The sequence below is a fragment of the Ceratotherium simum genome, chromosome 28 (genome assembly GCF_057802395.1).
Source record: "Ceratotherium simum simum isolate JZ-2026a chromosome 28, ASM5780239v1, whole genome shotgun sequence".
Lineage (NCBI taxonomy): Eukaryota > Metazoa > Chordata > Mammalia > Perissodactyla > Rhinocerotidae > Ceratotherium > Ceratotherium simum.
The window spans coordinates 6,126,770-6,141,054 of record NC_141927.1 but is presented as its reverse complement, the minus strand read 5'-3'; the positions used below and the strand labels follow the sequence as shown (position 1 = coordinate 6,141,054).

Genomic DNA, 14,285 nt, shown 5'->3' with positions numbered 1-14,285 from the left:
TTACTTCCTTAGGTTTCTAATTTAGTATGCTACAATGCTACACTTATCAGTAAAATGATCCTTCACATTTTTTTCACTTGGGTCCTTCACAATTTTTCCCAGTTTAATTTACATTGACCAATAATGTACTTTTCAATAAATCAAATCTAGCTTTATATGAAATTAAATTTAAACATCACAACATTTCTTCCACACAATAACCTTGTCAAATATATCTAAAAAACTAAAATTTTATGTGACTTGCAACAGCAGTGTTCCACAACTTGGATTGCAAACATCCAACTCAGACTAGAGTTGGATAAGAACTGTTTCTGAGTGACTTGCCATAGTACAAATACTAAAAAGTACAGGTTTTATCAGCTGATTTATCATAAAAACCACACGTAACAAACCTACACCTGCAGGAAGAATAATCTTTTTAGCAGCTGCAGAAACTACATTCTCTTTTATCACGAATATGAAATTTGTCATATCATATGAAATGACAATAATAAGGTTTTTTCATCAACGGCTGTAACAAATAAAAATAAGAAAATTGTGCCAATGATTTTACATCTTTCAATGAGTTTGGCATGCTGTGTTTTCAGGTGCCTTAAATTTTGACTAGTCTAGGATTTCATTTGCAAGAACATCATTACAAAAATATGCAAATGTTTTGCACATTTGACAAACCGTATTTTAAATATTCTTCAATAATTCCCCAAAAGTACAATTGCTTTCGTCACAGAACAGGTTCAAATGAAGTCAGAGTACTTAGTAGGGCCAACATTTTTTGAAAATCGCCACTATGACACGTTTAGATTCACCGGCTGAAGTTCAAAGTACTATGCATTTTTTCATCTTATCATTCTTTTTCCCTCTAAAATAAATGATTGATTTAGGGGCTGTTTGGGCCAGTTCAATTAAATTGTGATTATTGTTGTTGAAAAGTGCTGCCATTGACACTGTCCCGTTCTGAAGAGAGGCAATAAAAACTCACAAAAGAAACACGCTTCAGCCTTGATATTTCTGCCAACACAGGATATTTCCCCACACTGCTCAACTGACCATGAATTATGTTAATATAAAGCTGTACCTAAGTCCAACTTTTATAGTGATGATCAAATTGATCCTCCTGTATCAGAAAATCAACAGGATGCTAATGGGCAAAATTTCAAACAATGCACGTGTACCCCATGCTGCTCCCCTTCCTCTCTTCCACCACCTATCACTATTGACCATGGTATTTGTTGCAGTGTGCTAAGTTCTTGCTATGAATTTATACTCTATTCTCATCTGTTTTATCCCATTTAATTTCCTTTCGTTAAAAAAATGCTGATTGTGGGGCCGGCCAGGTGGTGCAAGCGGTTAAGTGTGTGCGCTCCGCTGCGGTGGCCCGGGGTTCGCCGGTTCAGATCCCTGGCGCGCACCGACGCACGGCTTGTCAGGCCATGCTGTGGCAGCGTCCCACATAAAGTGGAGGAAGATGGGCACGGATGTTAGCCCAGGGCCAGTCTTCCTCAGCAAAAAGAGGAGGATTGGCAGATGTTAGCCCAGGGCTGATCTTCCTCACACACACACAAAAATAAATAAATAAATGATGATTGTGAGTCACTAAACTGATTTTGCAAGCCACTAATAGGTCCCGATCTGAATTTTGCAAAATGTTGCTCTAGAATATGATCTGAGAGACTCTTTAGAGTTTAAAAATGCAATGATCTGAGCTTCTGTACTCACTACATGGTGCTGCTCTCAGAGCCAGCCTGGTCTGGGATGACTTGATGCTGGGCACAACTCTTCAATATATGCTTGCATTTAATCTTAAGATTAAATCTTTTTGATCAGGATGTGACTGGTATAGGTTTGGCAGAAAGAGACTAAAGTTTTTTGTTTGTTTGTTTTTTTAATATCCATCCCAGAGCATTTAACTCTCATTCACACTCTGTACCATATGATCCTCACATCTTTCTGCCTCCTCATAGGATATTAAAAACAACAAAAAATGGTTGGATAACAAATTTCAGCATCATCCTTTTGAAGGCAGTATAGATCAATGATTTAAAAATGTCTCATATATTTAATGTTAATTGTCTTGGTCAGGCATTGTAGGAGTGTTTCCCAAAGCATATTGCCTGTATGCTGATGGTATTAGAAATGATTTTAGGTAGCAAACAGAAAAATTTTATGCATTTTTTCTTAGGTTACCTTCTGCTTATGGTAAGCCATCTTGGTTTTTAAATTAGTGAAAGTGATATACAAATTAAAAAATAAGTTAGTTGATATCAAGAAAAATATTAAGAAATAATAGTTGAAAAGTGAATAAGGTGAAACTGAAGAAAGTAAAATGCAAATGACTGTACTAAGGTAACATTATTTATTGACTTGTTATATTGACAGTATATTTATTGTCGTATACTGATTTACAGTGATCACTGGGCTGGGATAAATTTAAGAGCTGCAATTGAATTTCTAATAATAATTATTAATATTGATTGTTACTGCTTATAGGCAAGATCTATAATAGGTAGTCAGTTCCTCAGCTGAATAATGCTGTTTGCAGAGTTCAAGACACAGAAAAATGTTACACCCCACCCCCGCAAAGGCATAATAGATTTACAGATTATTTGAACTAGAAGGGGCCTCAGAGATTATCTAAGGCCTTCATCTTAGACAGAGATTTACTTCTGTAGGTGGCTATTCACTGAGATAGACATACACCTGAGATCAGAGAGAGGACGGCCTACCCAGGTAACACAGGTAGTCATGCACAGAGCTGAGGTTCTCAGCCCAGGACTCTTTCTACTTGCCCACACGTGCCCCTAACACTGAGGACACCTTCTCAATGTCCACATTCCTCTTCAGTGAAACTAAAGTCTTCAGATGCGCTGCATGTGATAACTTCTAGTTATGGACTTTACATTCTCACCAGGGTATTTTCTCCTCAATGGAGACAGAGAACCTTTGTCATATCTATGTATCTAATCTCAGCAAGTTTGAGCTTCTTCAGGGCTGTGGCAACATCTTGTCACTTTGTAACTCCTTTAACATCTTAACAGAGTAGAAGTAGAAATGCTTTAGAGAAGTAGAAATGCTTTAGAGAAGTAGAAATACAATAAATATAAACAATTGTATAAGAATTATGAAACTGATTAGATGTTTTTAAAGCACTAGCCTTTGATGGGTCAGAACACCCTTCACTAACTAACAATTATTCCCTTTACAAGTTTCTTGGAAAAGAAAGTACTAGATATGGAAGACAAGCACATAGTTCAACTTCAGTCAATAAAAGAAGAGAAAGATCAGCTCCAGGTGTTAGTATCCAAGCAAAATTCCATCATTGAAGAACTAGAAAAACAATTAGTGACGGCCACGGTGAATAATTCAGTTCTCCAAAAGCAGCAGCATGATCTGATGGAGACAGTTCATAATTTATTGACTATGATATCGACATCAAACTGTAAGTAACATTTACATACCATTTTTCTTCAGTTTCAATTGCTGTTAGTCAGTGAAACTCTCAAAATTAAAAAAAAAAAAAACTCTCATCTTTCAGAAAAGGCACTGTTTCTCTTACGTATTTCATGTAAAAGCTTTATAGGGTCTCAACATAGAACCAATTAAAAAGAGGGAGAAAGAGGAGGGGAGGGGGAATATTTATGTATACTAATTAATTATTAGGAAGCAAAACACCACAAACATACTTTTGATTCATGGGCTCAGAGAGCCTACTTTGCGTTAGTGCCATCATTAACTGGAAGCACGAGGCGAGGCAAGTTAATTCTTCCAGTGGGAAAAACTATCAGACCATAGGATTATTGTGAAGATTAAATGAGATAACATTGTACTAACCAGCATAAAGTTGGCACTCAAGAAATGCTAGTTCGCTTCTCTTGCCACATCCTTAAACATATTTTGCCTTCTTTATTACGGTTTTACCTTTCAACTTCTCTTAGATATTAGAGGGAAGAAGGGATGCACCTTTGGTTATTAATAGAGATGTGATATATAATCTTTGTGGTATTTTTACTTAAGTTTTTCTTTTAAACAAATTAGGCTTAGTTCTTACTATAGCTTATTTAATAATGTCCTTTTGATTTGTATTCTTTTTTTTTAGACAGATACATCTTACATATTAATCATGTAGAGACAGTCTTCCCTTTCATAAGAAATATGTTCTCATATTTTCTTTGAGTTACACAGTTATCACAATTTTAATAGAAACACAAACAAGGAAACAAACAAAAACAGTGGCACAATCTTGATGCTGAGTGGCAAGTCACACACTGGTCTGCCAGTTTGCAACATGTGCCTCCCAACTAGAGTTTCACTCTCCTATAATTTAGAAAAATCATATATTTTTCACATTCATCCAAAAGGAAAAGACAATAATCCAACACTGTCTGGTGGGACCAAGACAGTGTGAGGTGTTAGCTCCAATGAGCCAATGTAGAGAAAATCATGTAGCTCAAATCCTGGCAGAGAACATGAGCATGGGAGAAAGAGCAGCAGAAGGGCTTTGGTCTCCCCGTGTGTCTCTAGCTGATGAGCAGATGTGACCCCGTCCACGCCACTCAGTCCACAGACCCCTGCTTTGTTAGGTCTCTACAATGAAATAGAAACAAATACCTGCAAGAACACACATCCACACGTATTTTTTTTAATGTGGAAAAAAAGGATTGGGCAGTCTAAATGTTGAAAGCAGAATAAAAATTTGAAGGAATTTCATAGCCCTAGAATTTTTATAGGAAGAATTTCAAAGACATAGATAAATAAACGTTAGGTTCCTCTTTAACACAAACTATTATGTTGCAGCTGCTAAAAATCCAAAGACTACTAAATGTCTTCACCAATAGTCTAAAGAAATGTATAAAGACGTGGTCTCAGATATATAAAAAGAAAGGAAAAGAGCAGATACCACAGTGTAGACAGGCTAATGACTAGTGGGCTGTGTGACGCATCCACTGTAGAGGTAATCCTGCTTTTAGGAATGTTCTTTTTTTATTCTTCTGTAATAACTTTATCTGATTCTACTCAAGATGGAAGATTTTTACAAAGTAGTACTTTATTATAGCTGATTATGAAGTACTTGCCTTACATAGTCGATGATAAAAAAAAAAGGAAGTATGGATTATTGGTAACAATCTTAGAGAATGAATATGAAACAGGCTGAAAGAGTAACTTTTTTGGAATGGCTAAAAAACTGGCAAATCCTTTTTACTTATTTACTATGAGAATTCAAATGTAAGAAAACTTACCAGATGAGTTCATCTTGAAATAGTAAACTTTTATCTTTTCATGAACACCATTTAAATCTTTTCCTATTTTTTTATAAGCAGCTAAGAACTCCTTTGCTGCTAAGGAAGAACGGATCATCTTCAGAGACTGTGCGGAAGCATTCAAATCAGGACTAACGACCAACGGCATCTACAAGCTAACATTCCCTAACTCCACGGAGGAGATAAAGGTAAGAGATTCGTCTCCCATTCTTAACTCCCTGGCTGTAAGCAGGTCATTTAAGAAGTGGAGGAACTGCAGAGTGTAGTTCACACACCCCAGATACTTCCCCAATTTCACTCAAAGCAAAGAAAAAGGCATTTACCGAGTGTCTGCATCACATAAAGTACTCGCCAAGGGCTCCAAGTCCAATCAATGTGCACAGAATATTGACATGATATTAATGATGTAGAAACACTTATCTTATTATATATACCTATCTTATATATTAGATCTATCTTATATTCACCTTGTATTTGGCTTAATCATGCAGACTGTCAGTCATTTTCTTTGAAGTGTCAGACTCATTTCGTTCATTTTAAAGAAAATACCCCCCAAATTCCAGTGTTCAAATAACCATAGTGTGTCTTTCAATTGTTGTTTCAAGTAACAATGGTATTCCATCCCCCAAAAAAGGGCTCATTCGACTCATAACTGAGACAATCACACAGAATTTGTTCTTTGAGACCTTGGCGTGCAGAAGTGACCTATACACATTTCCCATTTCTTCACACAGACTATAAAAGGACATAGACTCAGCAGCAGAGGTTTAATAAAATTAATAATTTTTACTGTGTTTTTCCTCCCCCAAGTGTGAGCATGTGACTGAAGAATACAGTGACTCTAGCACAGTTTGTACTGTTCCCCATGCCAGGGCACCAGCAGTCTCACCCACTAGTGCACCACCCACTCTTGTGCCATCAGGGCAAATGCCATCACAGTGCAAAGGCCAAGAACATCTTAGTGATTATGGAAACAGTTTCAACCTCGTGAAGCTGCTGCAAGGCTCTCAGGGACTGCCAGGAGTCCGCAGCCCACACCATGAGGACCGCTGGGGCAGGCTGTTCTTACCCCATCTCACGCAGGCTAGAAGACTTAAAACACACCGTCGAAGAGAGCAATTCATTTTCTTCCCAAGTACACGGAGTTTACTTCGAGGTGTAAGCTCCATACTGTGTGGAAAGTGAATGAACAACCAGAATTTACCGTCAGGAGAAGCTAGCGTGTAGCTTAACTCAATTCTCCTTAGTTATTCTGGACTACTCAGTGAGCATGGCTCCCCAAGTTGCTTTGGGAGACACTGAGCTTTAGATGAGGAAAAAAAAAATCACTTCCCGAGGGAATATTTCAAAGTGGCTTCCCTTAGAGGTTTGATAACGTAAAATGATATCACATGAGAATCAGTGTGAAGTGTTATGTAAATAGTGGATGGCTGTATATATTAAATGTCTATAAGTTTGCATCTAACTGTAGAAGCAGCTACACATTGAAACTATGTAAACACTTACAGAAAAGGCACTAGACACTGTATCAAATGGAAATTTTAGAGGCCCCTGGAAATGTTCTCTCTTTGAATTCAGTATTATCCTCTGTATTTAACATGGCAATAAAGAAAAACACTTTAAAAATACAAGCATTAAGGGTTTAAAGACATGAAATTTGAAACAGTAACATATACCTCGATTATGAATTTAAAAGATAAATATTGTGCTATTCAAGATAATACTTTCCAAAGAAATCTTTCTAATTCATTAATGCTGCTTGAAATCAACCTTGAAATCAGTTAATGTCCCTAGCGCCCTAGAAACAGTGCATTGGGGGAGGAAAAAAACCCGAATGGTCTGTGGCAGATGAAAAAGTAACGAACAGACTCTACACCAAGCCTTTCAATCCCCTTTGCAATCTGGTTTTTATGACAATTCTTTGCATAGCTATTGTCTGTCACCAGATATTGGTCTTTTCTTGGCCTAGAGATAATGGGGACAGAAGTGACAAGAGGAGGAGGATAGAGGATATGAGTAAAATGTGAATGCTACCACTGCAAATCCAGAAGGACCATCTTGCTGCTGGATAAGTGCTTTTCTGACTTAGAGCAATGTCCCGACCCCAGTGCACTATACAACCCAATGGCCTCACAGAAGATGAAAATATACAGTACTCTGGGATGACAGGAGTCTCAGGTCATAGTTGGAAACATTAGAATTTATATTCCTTTTAAACATTTGCAGCAAAAATAACTCATTTACCACAGCAGGGAATAACAATCTTTCAAAACCTCAATTTTCTCATCTTTAAAATAAATGGTCCAGATTAAGTTACCTCTAGATTCCCTTCCAGACTTAAGACTCCATAACTCACAATCTGATCCAGGAAGAGAAAGTTGGAGAGACTTGCATTTAAATTCTGGCTCTGCCGGTTCGTGCCTCTGAGCAAGTCATTTAACTTGTGTGAGCTCTCAGTTTCCTAATCTGTAACACTACGTAATACCTCCAGTTGTAAAGAGCTGTTTCAAGGTGATGATGGAGGTACCCAGGACAGGACTTGGTTCTTACCAACCATTCAATAAATGGGAGGTATTCTCATTTTGACTGTCCCCAAGACTATAAGACAACTTCTTTGCATGGCAGGGGACTCAATTTTGCCCTGTTTCATCTAACTCAAAAAAAGAATGTTCAACAGATCTTTGGGCAGATCTTTTCCAAAAGGGCCTACATATTTCATTTTTGACACATTTTGTAAGTTTTTGTACAAGATAGACACTGCAAGATGGCAATTACCAGAACCATTAGAGGATGTTTTTGCTAGTTAGAGACATAATAGTTTCTTTCCCTAAATTTCACAGGATACCTGTCTCCTAATGTTTATCTATGTGTTTGCTGTTTAATCAGTCACTCACCATGGCCTCAGGGCTGAAGCATAACATTTAAATCAAGCATTATTTGCTGAAAGACATCAAGCTTTAGAGCAAGATTATCAGGCCCCCGAACCAAAAAGCAAAAAAACCAAAAGCATTAACTGCCCCAGGTTTGTGGTAGTTGGAGCGGTGAGGTCTTGGGCACCATCTGAGGACTTCTGCTTCTCTGCTCCTGATGTAATTGACTTCATCATTTTCACTCAGGACCCCTGGCTATGTGGATAACTCTATTTGAACATGATTTTTCTCTCAGAGTTTCATGAGCCAATTAACCATAATTCTGCAGTTTTTATAAACTGTTTTTTTTTTAATCCAAAGTAATATTAAGAAAATGTTCTAATAATCTTATCATTGTCCCTGATGGAGTTAGAGAATAGCATGGCTCAAATCATTTGCACATTGGTAGTGACTCTCAGCCATTCGAGTCTCCCTAACAAGATGAACTTGTTCTCTGATTTAAATATCAGTAACTTCATAATGGTGATTTTGACATCAAAGAATCAAATATTTTTGGAACAAAGGTAGGTTCACTAAGAACCATATTAATTCTTTTCACCCACCAGCATGCCATTTAGGATATAGGGGAATTAATTTCTCTGTACACACATGATTCCTCAAACCAATGTAACTTATTCAGCTAGTTTACTAAATGGATTTTTTAAAAAGCTATTATATTGATAGAAGTGAGCAATACTGACCATTTCATGGACCACAGGCAAATAAGAGGCAGTATTATTCATGAACTGATTTCAACTTGGAGCTGTGTTGAGGGACTTTTGGCCTATTAACAAAAAGGTCAAGTTTCTCTGTTTTTGGCAGTACAGTATAGCTGAAAAAAACATTACAGAATTAAGAATTAAAGAGACATTATTCAAATCCTATATTCCACTTAGTAGCTGAATGACTCTGATCAAATTAATCTAACCTTACTAAATCTTTTCTCATTTCAAAAATGCAGAATTATAGTATCACAGCAACTCTGATTACAGATAATACAGATTACAGATAATATATGCAAAGTACCTAGCATAGTGCTTGCAAAAGAGTGATGCACAGTAATGATAATAATGATAATTAATAATAATAATAATATCATATCAGGGTGGTAACAAGAGATTATCTTAAGCAGATCAATTTTATATGTCCGATTAATTTAAAATGGGGAAATCATTTTATTCTTAATTAAATATAATTTTCTTTAATGGAACATATGTTTCCAAACATGAGGATCATCAGGAAAGCAGTGTGGGCCAAGTGACCTTCATGGAGAAAGACTGGAATAGCGGTGGACAGAAATCTACTGGAGGACAGGGCACTGGGTTCCAATAGCAGCTCTCTATTCCATTAGCAATGAGACATCAGGCAAGCCACTTAAAATGAAGGCGTAGGTCTTGGTTCTCTTTTAGTCCTCATTCTGCAGGATTTTAACTCATAAAGGCAGAATAGTTCAGATTTAAACTTAGTCTGCCATAATTATCTCCATTATTCCCCCAAAGACCATGGAAAACAACAAAGGAAGAATATTTCTAATTGGTTTTGAACCTTAACTTTCATATTTACTACCTTGAATGCTGTAGGAAAATTTATCTTAACTTTCTGGAAAACTTTTTCGTTCTACTATAATCTTATTATTTACAACTATTTATGTAATCTTATTTTCAGAGGTTTTTAATTTCATAATAAAACTCCAGCTGAGTTGAAATTGAGCATGCATGCTCTTAGCCCAAGAAAGAATTCTGTGTTCTGAACAACGTTTTTACCCACCAAGCCAGTTTAAAAGCAGAAATGAAAAAAGCTGGGAAGAGAAATGCCATGGGCATTGAGTAAAGTGCAAAGAAGCTTGAGGTCATGATCTGTGGGGTAGAGCTGCCAGGCCACTCAGGTCACATCCATCATACTTGGTCCCTGGAAGCCTCAGGTCACTCGTACTGGAGGATGAATCGAGCAACTTGACTTTTATCCCTTATGGAGGAAGCCTAACGGCCCCACAGGAGTCTCAAAAACCCTACAATGCAAGAGGATCCCTTTTACATAATTCTCTGCAGAGTTGATAGGGACTGGCAACTATCATAAAGGTTTTTAGAGCTGTGAATGCAAGCTGACAGATTTCTACAGGTTGGAGATGAGAGGTTTGGGGCCCATCTGCCAGGATGTCCCATTCACAATGAATCTCTGAGGAACAGCGGTCTTTGGATCAGCTATTGGGTGGGTCTTTAGCCTAGAACAGATGATGGCAAGAGAGTCATATTTTCATCAACGTGTCGTGTTATATTACAGTTTATTTTAAATTCATGGTTTTCAACTTATTTAAAACCATCTGTTTCTTGCAAGACCACAAAGATTTCCCCCAGAGAACCCTACCAGCACAAATTTTATTATAGGTATCTGCATTCATCTCGTTGCTGTTACTTAAGACGAAAACCTGAGTTGCGATGTTTCTCACGCAGTAACCGAGCACTTCCCATTGACAGGCTTACTGCGACATGGAAACCGGTGGAGGCGGGTGGACAATTATTCAGCGACGTGAAGATGGCAGTGTTGATTTTCAGAGGACGTGGAAGGAATATAAAGTGGTACGAATATTCTTTAAACCATCTGAAAATAATTTTCTTTGGGAACACTAACTCGCGAGATCTGCAGAAGCTTCACCACAAATCCACAACTAACCGATGACTTTTGACAATTTTTTTTTTTTTTTTACCAAAGTGTTCTTTTTAACTGGTGTTTCGGTCTCCCCATTAAAGAATGGTCCTGTCAATGTAACGTAAACTCTATAGAAAAACAAAGGCATGTGAGCGCTAGGCTTATTTTTAATGGCAGACTCAGCACTTTTGGGTAAGCCAACTGTTTCATAGTGCTTCCCACGTCTGCAGACCTAGCTGTTTATGCTTATGTTTCTACTGGTGGTTCCCCAAGTAGTTCTAATTATTCTAATACTAATTTTCTTCCAGTAACAGCTTTGTTTCTTAAAACTGAGCTTTAAAAAACTCTACTTTCTTATATGGAAGAACCCAAATTTTCACAGTACAGGAAGGAATGTCTGCTGAATATCTGATAGTTATTCCGTGCCACATTGATGGACTATTGATTTCAAATAGATGAAGAAAAAATAAATGAGGTAGTTTAATTTTACAACTTGGATTACAGGGATTTGGGAACCCTTCAGGCGAATACTGGCTGGGAAATGAGTTTGTTTCACAAGTGACTAATCAGCAACGCTACGTGCTTAAAATACACCTTAAAGACTGGGAAGGGAACGAGGCTTACTCACTATATGAACACTTCTATCTCTCAAGTGAAGAATTCAATTACAGGTAAGTCAATTATAGGTAACTGAAGAAAGTTAAAGGATTTGCTGGGTGATTATTCCAGAAAATGAGAACCCTACTGTATTAACCAGGATCTAAACTACTCTTAGACTGCCTTAAATGGATACATCTTGTTTCTTAGAGCTCTTTGCTACCTTTAGGTAAGTTTCTCTTGTTTTAAAATTCTAACTTTGGTTTTAACAGTATAAGGGAAACTTTACGAGGGCAGTGTTTTGCGGGGTTTGCTGTGTATCCTCAAGGTACAGACGATCTCTTCCCAGCAGATAATGGGCATTCAACTATTTGTAGAATACGTGAATGTTCTGTCTCTATTATAAAATGTCATACAATATCAGAACAGATGTATACCTATGACAATATTGTTTTCTTCCAAAAGGTTTTGAAAGTTAAATCTATCTCTTTGCAGTTTAAACACATTCCATTGTTATGTTCCATCCCGAAGTCAGAATGAGTTGCAAGTTTAAAAGTGGCAGAATTAGGTAGGATGTTAGTTAGTCAACTCCTCAGCTCTCCGCTGTAGAAAGAATAACTGATTCTCAGGACCCCCAAAGAACTTGCCGTGTGCCACCAATATGGCGGTGCTCATCTTGAATGTTCCAAGAAAAGCATGGACAACCTTGACTCGGAATTTACTTTCTGGCTCTCGAATGCCATGAGGGTAGAGGCAGAGAGCAGCGAAGGGACTGAAAGATGAGCACCTTGTGAGGCAAGTGTACACACTGTGTATGCTGTTATATAGAGAGGTACCAGAGATGCACTTGCAACGGTGGGGGCAGAAGTGTGATTGTGCATTGGGTGGCACCAAAGGAACTGGTCTGAGGAGGCACAAGAGAATGGTTCAGTCACCAACACAGGCCTGAAGGAGTCTAAATAGCACAGACTGGTGGTAGTTGGTGGTCATGGAGCAGACATTTTGAAACACCTACTCTTGAGGTCAGAAATAAACAAACGAGGTTCAACAGGAACACCACAGGAAACAGTCTTCATCTGGCCTACAGTCCCATCTAAATCTCATTAATGCCCAACTCAGACCCTCTGCTCAGTAGAACTTCCAAGATCTGAATAGTCTGGAAAATAAACATGATTTCCAAGTTCTTGAGCTGGCTTCCTAGGGAGGGTCACAATAGGCAGCATGGAAAAATGGGCTGAAAGTCAGCTTGCCCGAACAACTACTTGGAAACTGTATATATAATATATAATAATGTATACATATTATATAAAATAATAAAATAATATATATATAATATGATAATGTCCAGTCTGTCCTGCTTTATAAACAGTGGATCAGAATTCAGAAGCATGTTTTGAAAACAGATAAGGTACAACAAACATTGACCTGACTTTTTAAAAGTCAGTGACACACAGCCCATCAATTCTCATTATAGAAAGAGCAGGGCTCTCTCGGAGAGGCAACGAGCCAGATGAATGAAAAGATAGGTGTTGGGTCTTGTTACAGCTCCAAGCTGACTCCAAAGAGATCAAAACTTCAATGAATTTCTAGACGCGAGTGGTTGGTCATTGTTTTACCTCCAAGCTAAATATTTTTTCAACTGGCAACAGTTAGGAATCTACAACAGAGGAATTAGAAAAAAAAAAAAAAAAAGAAACAAAAATTAAGGATTAGACTGTTTGTATTAGAAGATTTTACAAAATGGGTCATTACCCTCGTATGCTGACATTATAAAAATATTTTAAACTAAAATGGTTCTTAACAGATATTTCCTTTAGAAGTGCAATCAATTTTTGGATATGCCATTTAAAAAAGCACACATTTGTTTAAAGGTCAATTTAATTTACTTGGCAGTGTGAGATAGATATTACATCAAAAAAATTATTGTCCTAATAAAGCATGTCAATGTGATAAGGAACTGTGATAATAACTACAAGTGTTACAGAATGCCAAGTGTGTGTAGAAGCTGACTTGCTTTTTTCTAAAGAAATGTTCCCCAAATCTTGGAAAATTAAAAAATAACATGTTATAAGCAATGGATAAATGCATCAACAGAATGTGATTCTTTTTACTGAAACTAAAAACTACTGTATGTTAAACCTTAAAAACCGGTCACTTTTCACAAGCATTCTGGCAGTTCTATACAAACACTGAGATTTAATGATTAAATGCTGGCATTACCTCTACTTTCACTTCACCATTACATAAAAGCAACTGATACCAATTTAAAGCAATTTCAAGAATGTGGCTATTGTTAATACCCAAGTTTTTAAAGAAAGCAACTTTAAACCAATGGGCCACACAATAGAAGGATCTAAAAGTATACAATCTTTCTAACAGAGACTAATAAAAAATAGTATTCTTCCTTATTTTGCTCACTTTTGGGGAAATTTAATGAGTTCCACCAGAACGGAAATTGTTCTAAGGAGACAGGAGAGTTAAAAAGAGGAAAAGCCAGGGAAATAGTTTATCTCAATCATATCTATGATTAATGAGAAGGGCCTGGAAAGAAATGAAAGTGTTTCGAAATCATAATGATGAGTAGAACTTACATGAATGCTTTGTAGCAGGTATTTAGGGGCTGTGCTAGGGGCCAGGGTCATTTTTGAAACATGAGGATAACAATGAAATTCAGAAATTCAGTCAATGCCTTATGATGAAGTTTCTGGAGCTACAATATTAAAAACAATTTTAAATCCAAGTCATTAACATGAAAGTTACTTAGAACTAACACTTTATGGACCCTCATTTGATACTGTCCCTGCTGCCATCTTTTCACAACTACTTCTTCAATAAACAAACATCCCTGTTAAGGTGTGCACCAGGGTGGACCCATACA

At 37.2% G+C, this 14,285-nt stretch overlaps 2 protein-coding genes across 12 annotated transcripts in view; one reads left to right on the top strand and one right to left on the bottom strand.

Moving 5' to 3' along the window:
* Positions 1-14,285, bottom strand: part of MCPH1 (microcephalin 1) — a 246,496-nt gene that overhangs the window by 105,477 nt on the left and 126,734 nt on the right. Inside the window, exon 13 of one of the 11 annotated variants that reach the window (XM_087418295.1) lies at positions 12,746-13,064. The exons of the other annotated variants lie outside the window; for them this stretch is intronic. Within the exon in view, the coding sequence (XP_087274421.1) occupies positions 13,020-13,064 (45 nt within the window). The 3' untranslated portion in view covers positions 12,746-13,019. Of the gene's footprint in view, positions 1-12,745; positions 13,065-14,285 lie in introns of those variants that run through there. 11 annotated transcript variants of the gene reach the window in all.
* Positions 1-14,285, top strand: part of ANGPT2 (angiopoietin 2) — a 53,488-nt gene that overhangs the window by 34,122 nt on the left and 5,081 nt on the right. Inside the window, exons 4-7 of the mRNA XM_004440581.3 lie at positions 3,204-3,436; positions 5,316-5,443; positions 10,639-10,740; positions 11,315-11,481. Of these exons, the coding sequence (XP_004440638.1) occupies positions 3,204-3,436; positions 5,316-5,443; positions 10,639-10,740; positions 11,315-11,481 (630 nt within the window). The remainder of the gene's footprint in view (positions 1-3,203; positions 3,437-5,315; positions 5,444-10,638; positions 10,741-11,314; positions 11,482-14,285) is intronic.